The sequence below is a fragment of the Camelus ferus genome, chromosome 12 (assembly GCF_009834535.1).
Source record: "Camelus ferus isolate YT-003-E chromosome 12, BCGSAC_Cfer_1.0, whole genome shotgun sequence".
Taxonomy (NCBI): Eukaryota; Metazoa; Chordata; class Mammalia; order Artiodactyla; family Camelidae; genus Camelus; species Camelus ferus.
This window is the reverse complement of record NC_045707.1, coordinates 37,370,713-37,382,327: the sequence shown is the minus strand read 5'-3', so window position 1 is coordinate 37,382,327 and position 11,615 is coordinate 37,370,713. Positions and strand designations below refer to the sequence as shown.

At 40.4% G+C, this 11,615-nt stretch overlaps 1 protein-coding gene across 6 annotated transcripts in view; it reads left to right on the top strand.

The window, feature by feature from the left end:
• Positions 1–9,022, top strand: part of RIC8B (RIC8 guanine nucleotide exchange factor B) — a 97,498-nt gene extending 88,476 nt beyond the window's left edge. For 3 of the 6 annotated variants that reach the window (XM_032493400.1, XM_032493401.1, XM_032493402.1), the window contains one exon: positions 7,687–9,022. In XM_032493400.1, coding sequence (XP_032349291.1) covers positions 7,687–7,798 — 112 coding nt within the window. In that variant the 3' untranslated portion in view covers positions 7,799–9,022. Of the gene's footprint in view, positions 1–810; positions 950–1,598; positions 1,776–7,686 lie in introns of all 6 variants that reach the window. The other 3 variants (XR_004324646.1, XR_004324645.1, XR_004324647.1) reach the window with 2 other exon arrangements.
• Positions 9,023–11,615: the final 2,593 nt, after the last annotated feature.

Genomic DNA, 11,615 nt, shown 5'->3' with positions numbered 1-11,615 from the left:
AGAGACTTATTTGAAAGATCAGTAAAAATCAATTAGCACTAAGAAGCCATTATATGAAAGATGAAGGATCAGCAAAGGACACTCTTTCATATTATGTAACTAAACATGTTAACCAATGCCAAAGGTTGTAGTAATTTCTGTGAGAAAAAAGGGTTAAAAACACTTAAGAATATCACAGGTTATTGGGAAATCCACTGTATTCAGTGGAGTATGGACTATTCCAGTGATGCTGAAATCTTCATATAAGTAAGATGCACTCTCAGACTTGGAATTATAGCAGATTACAGAGCTTCATTCTCCAGGCTATAACAGGCTCCATTATAGCAGACATTTTTGGAAAAGCTCTGTTAATTAAAACGCTTTATTTATATACTAATTTTTCATCCTGTCTTTCAAATGTGAAAGGGAATTAAATATGAAATGGCTAATTTAAAATGTCAGGGTTCTTTTTTTCCAAGCCAACCTTACATCAAGAACAGGAATCCCTGTGCCAAAGAAATGGTTCCCAATTATCCATCTTGGGTTTTGTTATACATTGTACAGAAGTCAACAAAACAAGTATGTAACAGAACCTGCCTAAATAGCAACCACCCTCATTAAAAACAGAGAATTAATCAGGGGGTGACTGAAGGAAGCAGTGCCTCATAGGTTCCCTCCTTTTCTTCTTTTCTAATCATAGAACAAAATATGTTACATAAAAGGATCGGAACTATTATGCAGTACTCAATTAGAGGGAGGTGAATAGGTCTCTAACATGCTGTTTTATTAAAAGAGCAGACTGGTGTTTGCATGATTGTTGTTTCATTACAGACCCTGTCATTAATTCCATGTGTCAATACTGCCCTGTAGTACACAGAGCAGACAAGAAAGAAGAGCCCTTGAAAACAAGGGAATGATTTTTGAGTCGTTATCAAGCTAAGTGGCAAGCGGGAAGCTGAAACTCGTATAGGTAAATTCGAAGGGACTCTTGGGAGATCTGCAAGTGGGAAACAAGAATGCATTTTACCAACTGCTTAATTATGTCCTGTTCTTCAACAAGTACACTTGAATTGAATGCTTTGTTTGTACTGCACAAAAACATGTGCTGTGGGCAAGAGTATTCTCTTGTTTCCAGGTCAAGTAAGGTGTTTTATACACATACACATCTGGCCTATTCTGTAATGTGCGATTGGGTATCTTAGTATCTGAGCCCCAATATTGCACTGTCATTTCTGGGGGAAAGATTCACATAGGAACTAGAAGCCTAAAAAGTGGAACCTTCTCTGAGGTTCTGAGAGGCTATATAAGCCCAGGCTTCCCAGAGGACCGTATTTACAGGGAAATGGTGGCTCAGGAAAATGTTAAACTCTATCTGGGGAAAAAAGAAAACAGACCATAAAATTTTAAATATGGTATAAATCCCATAATCTCCCACCCCTAAATCTTTAAGAAAGTATTTTTTGGTTTCCGTTAGCAGTCCCAAGGGTTAGGCTGGGGCAAAATAAGGTTTCCTTTCTTGGACGTGCTTTATCTGTGTCCTCGTGCCTGGCCATGCCCTTATAGATTATGGTTCCTTATCGTTTAGTAAGATCAAATTTCTAAATGATGTTTCGTTCCAGTTGAACATTCTTGGAGGCTTATCTCTTCCCTGGCCAGATGCCTGATCAGATGAGAAGCCCGCCATGATACTGTCACAGTGCCTAGAATGGGCTCTTTATCCAGTAGACATCACTGTACTTTTTGATGATAACGAGGGCAGTCTTAACTTGTGTTAAGGCCTGTGTATAGCATTGAAGGTAAGTATGAAGGAGTTGTTGCTATGTGAATATCTTAATCCTGATGCACATTTCAATATACAGTATCTCCGTTTAACCATTATCTACATATATCTGACACCTAGCCATCCTTTTTAGATGGGACCTTCATAATTTAGGACCAGTAACTCTTCATGAAGTGGCCAGTATATTGAGGGCCATGATTGAATTTAGATCCTTCCTTGACATTGCTTTGATCTACTTTTGGAATCATTCTAATCATTTGCTCATAGTTTTGCAGAAAGAATTTGGTCATGGTGTATGACAGTGACAGGTATATGCTGTGTTTGACTCTTAAGTTTAACATATCTTGATTAGAAACAAAGGCTTAGCAGTATGGAGTTTAGTGCCTTAAAAACTTAGCAGCTTTTTAAGTAGATCAAAATTATTTAGTAGTCTAATAGTAGACTCTTAGAATAGAATCTTAGGGATCATCTTGTCCAACCCCTTCATTTTATAAATGGGAGACTCAAGCCCAGAGAAGGAAATGACTTGCCCAAGGACACCCCACAAGTTAGTGGAAGATCTGAGACTAGAATCTAAATCTACTGGTGCCCCATATGTAAGAAGCCAAGTCTACACCAATTAGTGGTTGGGAATTCCAGGTTGTACAGTACAAAGGGGGCCTTGACTTCTGGACTATTAGAATGTCTGGTGAAATTGACTTATTGGGGACATAATTGCAGTTAAAATAATATGAGAATAATTACTGACAAATGGTTCTCTACCACTCACTGTCCATTTATGCTATGACCCATGTATTATATTCCTTCAATAAACATTTACTGAGAACCTTCTATGTGCCCATCCTGTACCAGATACTGCACATCACAGCCAGATAAGACATGGACCCTGCCTTCAAGTTGCTCACAGTCCAGTAGAGAACGAGAAATCCCTGGAAAGCATTATGCAGAATGCTAATACCTTTCTTAACTGTAAATCTTGGTGATGAAAATGAGTCTTCCATCCAAAGATCTAGCTTTTCTCTTGGTCAGGGTTTGTTTATTAGGAGTCCCATAAAACACCATACCTTTTCTTTCTGTCAAAGTGTAAGATAAGATCAACTGCAACTATATTTAATTCATAAACACTTATTGAGGATCTCCTATCTGCAAGGCACTGTGCTAGACACATAGGGATATGGAAACAAATAAAGCATAAAACATTTTCTTATTAATATGCCAGAGCAATGTTTTTTCATAGCTTTCAACCTTTGTAATGAGAATCATTTTTAATAAATACATTCTTACATGGATCCTTGAAATAGGAGACAAAAAATACCTCTGTACTATAATCGAGACTTGTCAGCCTAGGATTTCAAATGCTCCATCCAAATCCTCTTTTGTACCCCGTATCTGTTTTGAGCTTTCTTTTTCCTTTACCTCAGCCACGCCAGCCTGCTTGCCAATCCCTGCACAAAACTAACTCTTGCTTCTGTGCCTTTGCTTGACTAATCTTCTGCTTCTGGGATGCCTTTCTGCCCATGAATCCATGTCCATCACTGCCATTACAGGCTGGCCCTGAATCCATCTCCTGCCAGGAGCCTGTGGTCAGCATCCCCATCTCCTCTGTGTCCCTCCCACATGTACATAGCCCATATGACTGGTGGAGTATCAGTTCTGTGGTATTCATTAATGCTTCCTATTCTCTGTCCACATCTTGCTGATCTAGATATAACAAATCTTGTTAAATGAAACAGTCTAGTATAACCAGGTCATTTATCAGACCTTTTAGGAGTGAGTCTCTATATCAAAGACTTCATTTTGGTATTTGTGGGCTGTTAGTTATAAGATAGGAAGATCAGAATCGTTAAGATGGGGGTTTGAAAAGTAAGCCTGGGGTCCGTAAGAAAAAATGGTCACATATCTGTAAGTGATCCTCTCTCCTAATCCCAGACAGGATGAGAAATCTCCTTTAAACAAATTTCAAATTCAGTAAAGGTATATTGATGAACTGTCAAGCTAGGGAAAGCAGGGCTCTGCCTGTTAATCATCTCAAGCTTGTTGATCTGCTGTTCTGTAATTCTTTTAATATTGTTTAATGTGTGTGTGTTTTACCTTCTGAACTGACTAAAAGCTTCTTGAGGACAGGGACCATGTCTTTTATTTGCTTCTGCATATTCTACCCTCACCTATTCCTGAAGAGTGCCTTCTTGGGGAAATCTTCCTTTCATAAGCACATAAAGGACAGGAAATTCAAACTTGTGGGTTCCAACTACATTCCAGCCATTGCACTATGCACTTTATATGTATAATGAACTTTCACCCTCATGACAACTCAGTGAAGTGGGTATTCCTATTGCAGTTCTCTAGATAAGGAAATTGAAGCCAAAGAGTTCAAGGTCTTACTGCTAGTTAGTGGTGGATCCAGATTAGAACCTAAGTCCGTCTGATTCCAAACCTATATGTGCCTTTCACTACACCACAATTATAATAACTAATATTTAGGACTCCTTTATGGTTCAGAGAACTCTTTTATCTACATCATTGTTATTATTACTACTACTACCAGTGCTAGTACTATTATTCCTTAAGTCATCACTAGGAAGTAGGTAGAGCTAGTATTATCATTATCCCCATTTCACAGATGGGGAAACTGAGACTCAGAGACTTGCCCAAGATCACACAACTGGTAAGTGGAAGAGTCAGGACTTCAGACTTCCCAACTCCAGATGTATGACATTGCTGCCTTAATTTATCTGCACAAATGCATGATTATGTGGCCAGTTATCATTGACACCTCTCCTACAGAAATGTCAGTAAGACCAGGCAACGCATGGAGTCATGTGGAAAAGAAAATAATTCATATCCTCAGAGGAGCTTCTATATTAGTAGAGGGGTGATAGAAAAGACCCAAAAATAAAGGCTCGAGAAGAATAATTCACCAGTGAGAATTAAAATAGGGGACCCTTTATTCTGAATTCCCGTAATTTGGCCTTTAAACTTTTATAATCTTCTCATTTCAATTGTAAAATTGGATTAGGGAGTAGGGGTAAAGCGAACAGATAGGATTTAAAATATTCCTCCTGGGTTCGGATGAGAAATTACTAGTTATTTTGTATAAGCTGGGAGCTAGCCTCAGTATCATCCTATTAGCAAGGATATGCAAGAGTTTTGGGAGTGACGGCATGTCCACCCAGCAGTTCATCACTCTCTTGGTAGAATTCCTGTAGTCCCATTTGCTGATCCTACTTCAGCCTACCCCTACCTTGCACCCTACCCCACCTTATTGTACCCTCAGTCCACCAACCCCTTCAGACCTTTGAACTTTCTGATCCCTTAATGTTTCATCCCAGAAGGTGGTCCCCTCTCCTTTTGTATCAATTATTAGTAAACAGTGTCCAATATCACAGAGTCCTCCAACACAGTCACAACAAGGAAACTTACTGAAATACAGATACATGGCATAGATCAGTGCTAGAGAGAAGTTTCAATGGAAGCAGATTGTTTCTAGCTCCACTAAACATTTTTACCTAGTTGTCCTGCAGAGCTCTTCATGTCCTGAAAAGTGTCAGCATCTCCCCACCCAATCTTCTCCATCTGTTGTGCTCTTGCTCCAGTAACTGGATCACCATCTACATGGTCACCTGAGCGGGGAGCCACAGCGGCACTCCTCACTCTCCTTCACCAACGCCTGCCCTTCCAGCGGATCATGGATCTACCTTGGAAGTGATGCCTTTATATTCCCACAATCACAGCCATATGTCAGCTGTCTCCTCTTACACATTGTTACAATGACATCCTCATGACTTGTCTCTTGGCCGCAGTTTCCCCCTATTCTAGCCTGTCTTTGGCACTGCTGCCAGAGATACCTCCCTATAAAACACACCTGATCAGGCATTCATTAGAGGCTAAGACCCAGCCTTCTTACTTTGGCATTCTGACTACTAGATGCCAAACTCCCCTTGCAGCCTGACCTGCTGCTGCTCCTTCATTGACCCTCACCACTCCCCAAACACTGGGTCCCCTTTCCCAGCTTCATATGAGCAGAGAAAGAAATTGGCACAATCCAAAAATGTCTACAAAAATCACACAAGTAGATGGGACCCCAGCAGAGCCCTTCACACAGTCTCCTTTGCCTAAAGAGTTGGGGCTGTGCCTTCTTTGCCTGGCACAGGACACCGCATCGGGAGGTACTTTCCCCACCTTCCCGAGGCAGTCTGGTCAGTGCTTCATCTCAGGAGCTGCCCGTTTCTTTTGTTCAGGTTCTGTTAACACATTTACCCCATTATGTTCTAAGTTATTTTCATGTGTATGTTTCACTCACTACTCAAGGGCAGCAGCTGTGCCTTCCTTTTCTTCCCAGTATATGACATAGTTCCTGGCACATAGTTACTGAACAGACATTAAACAGCTGAACTCAAAGAGTGTGTCGCTTCAATGCAGTTAGAGCAGTTAGTCCAGATGTATGTGCTGCAAAGAGCACTGGACTGGGATTCAGAGACCTATGTCCCAGCTCCAACTCTGCCACTAGATATGTGACCTTGGGTAAGTCACTCAGTCTCCTTTATTAAACAAGGGGGTTGGACTAAATGATCTCTAAGGCCCCTTCAACTTTAAGTTTCATGATTCTGACCCCATTTCTTGGATCAGGAAACACATTTCCTACTTTATAATAGCAGCCTCAACTTAACCAGCCATCCATCCACATGACTCAAGTAGAGTTTTCAGACTCTCAGAAGTAGTCTGCTGGTACTAGCCAGAGCTGCTTGATTAGGCTCCTGTTGGCTTATCCATTGACCACCCAGCTGTTCCTACCCTTCCCCAGGAAGTTTCTCTGTGCCTGTAACACCATCACACTGCTGTGTGGCCGGCCCTTCCCAGGAGGGGGCCCTTTGTGCTGGCCTAAGGGATGACAGCAAGGAAGCAGAGGGAGAAGAATTTTTATCATTTTCCTTCACTCCAGATCCCACCAACATTACAACTCCTGCCATGTGTGTTCTTACTGTAGACCTGTTTTCAGGGGGTAATGCCTGTTTCCATGAAAAATAAGTTTTAAGCAGCTCATGTGCCTCTTCAAGGCTACTTTTAAAGTACACTACACTGCTGACTTTTTAGGGTGGGAGGAGGACTAGAGTTAGTAACTCAATAGGTACATTTGCCATAATCTCCATGTAATAAATAAGAGCCTATGAAAAGATTAAATAAATCTTTCCTAATGCTTTTTGATTGGCTCAATCAATAATTAATCATCTTTAGATGAGGCTGTAACTTGTGGAGTAGATATAATTGGATTAGCTGAAAAGAGGCAGTTGGGGGAGCTTTGAAGAGATTAAAATGGCTGTCAACCTCATAATTAAACTGCCACAAACAAAAGCAATGGTGTTTAAAAAAAGAGAGAAAGAAGTAGGGGGAAAGACAGAGAGGAGGGGAAAAAAGGGAGAGAGAAAGTTGGGGGAGGCCGACTGATTTGAAATGAATCAGGAAGTACTTATGTATCACTAGAGATTGGAGAGGCAAAAATCAGATGATGGATTTATTCCAGTTAGTGAAATCCGTACATATCAAATCAGCCATTTAATTATATGCCTGGCCCACTGGGATAGGTGAAGTTTTAGCAGCTTCAACTTCACTAAAACAAATCCACAAAAGGAAAAGTTAATTATTAAAAACAGAAGAGACCTGCTCCTTGTCCTGAGCCCATTTAGACCTTGACTTTTCATACTTTTAATTGGCTTAGTAGGTTTGGCCTGTGTGAATGAAGTCTTTTATCTCCCTCTTTTTCTTTCCATGCCCCTTTCATCTTTCCTGTTACAAACACACGAGAGAGAGCTTGAGAAAAAATACTTTGGTTTTTAAAGACTTTTTTTTTTAAGGATGTGGATTAGGGGAGGGCGGGGGTGTATGTGATGCTGGTGAATACTTTTTTTTCTCTCTTTTATCTCTTTTTCCAGAGAGGAGTTGCTTAAGCCAATGGGACTAAAACCTGATGGGACAATAACGCCTTTGGAGGAAGCACTCAACCAGTACTCTGTCATCGAGGAGACCAGCTCTGACACAGACTAAAAGCATCACCTGCTCAACTCTGAATATTGCTTTTATCAGCATCTTTTCTCTGTAGCTCCAGGGGAATCTTTTCTCTAAAACATTTATGCCCTTGCTTTGGCTAGAAACACATTAACTGGTTTACTCATTGAGAATCCAGCATATTTAAGAGGTGATCCTGTGTTTTTGCGATATTGAGGCATTCATTCAGAGCTGCAGTTAGATGGAGTTGCAGGGGCTAGAAGCGGAAAAAAAAAAAAATTCCATTCCATCAAGATGGAACTGAAGGACTTCATTCTATAAAGCAGCCCTGGTTGAATCTGGCAGTTCTGTTTGCCAAGATTCTTAACAGAAGATTTAGCCGTGTCCTTCCTCTCACTCGTGTGAGCTGCCCCTTCTGAATCTCTCCAGAGACAGAGGCAGGTGAGAAGCAGAATAATCTGCTAAGAAAAGGGCTGAGGCAAGTGGCTTGTTAGATCAGGACTGAGTGAATGGAAGCCAAGCAGCTGCTCCGTAAACCTAGCCCCACTCTTCACTTCATTTCAATTTTGTATAAATCTATAGAAATGTGCACACACGCACACACACATACACACAGCCCCAGACTTGCAAACTGATTACACTCAAAAAGTTTGCATGTCAGTTACCTAGAACTTCAGAATACATTTCTCCCTATAAAGTTATAAATGATGGTTTAGTTCTGAGGCAGCTACAAATGCCTATTTATTCCGTAATGTACCTGAACACTAGTACCATAGAACTGAACCTCCATCTTTATTACTGCATGGGGAGCATGCATTCTGAGGTCTAATGTGGGGTGCCAGGAAAACATATCCTCCAACCCAGTAGAGGGAATAGGGACCCCCTGGGTACTGGAAGTTCTTTTGTGGCCTCCCCTGGGGGTGGGGGAGTCAGCAGCACCCGTTTGTACATAGAGGTCATTCATATGTCACATGTTTTAAATCGGGGACTGTGTGTGCTTGTGTGTGTGTTCTACCTTTCTACCACATGTGATCAGTTTAATGGTAACTTTATTTATTTAAAGAAGAAACACAAATAGTTACTGTTAAACTGATTAAGGCTGTTTATTTTTACTTTTAGAATTGGTCATACGAAGAAGTAGAAAACGAATCATGCAGTAGACAGTGGGCCTAGTTAATCAATGGCTAAAGTTGAAAAGGGGTTGGTTTCCTTTTATATATATATATGTATGTGTATATATATGTATATAAGCACATACATATATATATATATATACACATAATGTGCTTAACCACTGCCTTTTAAAACTTTAAATTAAATAAAACATTGGGGTTGATTCAATTTAGCCATCTCTGTGTGTTTCTTTATAGATACATGGGTTAAACAATACTATTTCACAGTTTATGCTTTTTTAAAGTGCTTTTACATCCATTATCTCACATATAATAAATAGCCTTTCTAAGGATAAAGTACATGGAGCATTAGTGAAAATGTCATTTATCCAGAAGTCATTTCTTTAGCAAAAGAACAAATCAGGAATTAAGTTTTAAAAGTCCATTGAGCTGACAAAAAAAGATGTCAAGGTTTCTTGCTATTTACTCATAGAAGAGATCCTCAAGAATCTTTTTTGCCTCTTTACTAAAATTTGCATATATTTCTAACATGTTTAGTTATCTGACTTTCAAAAGCCCATAAAAACAAACAAACACAAAAAACAGCAGAGGAGGAGGCTGCTAGTTGGAAAGCAGAGCTACTGAAAGCAGCAAAAAGCAACTGAAAACCAGATAGGAAGGTGTGGAGAATGAAAAATACTGGAGGCATCACATGTCTGGGACGATCAGTTTCCCAAAGGACCCAGGAAGTTTCTGTACAACAGTATGAGTCATAACTAATTCTCAGAATGATCCTGAACTTCTTTTAAATAAGTTAAATCCAGGATACTCTATAAAAGGCTAGAAGAATACATTTTAGGATTTTCATCCCAAATAGTTGGAAAAGAACTTACGGGTGACCCATGTTTTTAACAGTAAATAAAGTGAAATTTGACAATTCATAATTTTAGATTAAGTGAAAAAAAAGTTTAGAAAAAAAATTTAAGTATTTTTGTTACTTCATTCTACAAATGCATTTGAAAGTATTTTTTAAATTTCTACAATCAAATAGCTTTGGCATGAGTGTCAGCTTACCTAAATGAAGACATGTTTAATGAAATACCATCTTGTAAGCTTTATGCAGAGTTAGTGTTTGAACAGTCCTATTTAAGAAGCTGTGTTCTTCTGCTTTCACTGAGTTGTTTCATTTTGAGTTTCCCCCTGCTGGGCACTTAGCTTTGTTCTGAAGAGAGAATTTGCAAAGGGAGGAGTTGAGAGTGACCTTATCTTGCACAGGGAGAGAGAACCATCGATCAAGCACTTGCTCCCCAGTGGGCTTTTTTTGTATCTCTCCGTGTAACCTCATCACATCTCACATTAGAGATCATCTCTAGAAAGCAAAGTAAGTTACCCAACGTCACACAGCAAGTAAGAGTCTGGCCAGCCTGACCCTCAGCACCTCTCCTTCCCCTTCACCGCACTGCCCACCTGGGTCCACACTGTGCCTCCTTAGGACTCTGGAATGCTGGGAGAGTGGCAATTCTCAGGCCATCTTAAGCAATAACTATTTCAGTGGAACCGATTTAAAGAACTTATTAAGCAGGGAGGTGACGTGAAGTTGAAGTGTGAGTAGGAACCTTGCTCAGTTAGTACTGGATTTCAAATTAGGACCTAGAATCCTTTACGTCAGAGATCAGGTCTGCAGGCCCCCACTACCAACCCTGACATTTACCTGGCTCAGTGGCCTGCGGTGGAGGTCATGAGAATACAGTGGCTAACCACACTGCAGGCCCCTGTGTCCACATCCCTCTTGAACTCTGAAACAGGGTATGGAGGAGCAGGTCCTAAAATAAGGCACTTGAGCTGCTGCTTTAGAGTAAAACAGTCAACAGACACTTGAGGCCCCTTCACACACCCAGTGGTCCTGGGAGGTGGACAGGACAGACGTTACTGCCCCTCCTTTATAAACGAGGACATAGGCCGAGCAGTACAAGTACTCAACACCCCCTTACCACCCTCAGTCTTGCCGCCTCCCAGCACTAGGTGTCACTTACGTTGACTTCCTTTTCCTCTCTGATTATAAAGTAATATATGTTCACTGTGAAAAGTTTGGAAAATACAGAAAATAACAAAGTTAATAATTCACCCCAAAACCCACCACCTGAGATAATCTCTGTTAATGTTTTAGTGTGTTTCCGTCCTGTATTTTTTCTATGAGTGTATAATTTATTTTACTACAAGATTGGGATCATGCTGTATTGACAGATCTGTTTCCTGCTTTCTTCTTTAACATACTGTAGGCATTTTCCCATGTCAATAAATATTATTGAAAACTTAATGTCTATATGACATTCCATTATATGAATTGTGGCAAACACTGGTAATTGCTTCCCCAATGTTCTTCCTTACTAACAGAGGAGACATCACGACCTACCCCCTCCCCCTCAAAAAGTGCCAGCTGCCTTTCTGGGAGGCAGCACAAGCCCTGTCAGCACTGAAGAGCACCAGGACCTGGAAACAGCACCAGAAGAGCAGAAGCCTTGGCAGCACAAATCATGACACAGCTAGATTAACTGTCCAGGTAATTCTATAATTTTTGTTAAGGAGAGGCATTTGAAAATAGCAAGGGATCTAGATGACTTTAAACAGTCTGCATGTGGGGAAAAAAAGCAAGATGTCAATCATGTTTACTGCTGTGTAATCCAGTTATTGGCATCAATTTCTTTGGAGATATTCTTCACTGCAGTTCCAGAGGTGAAAGAGGG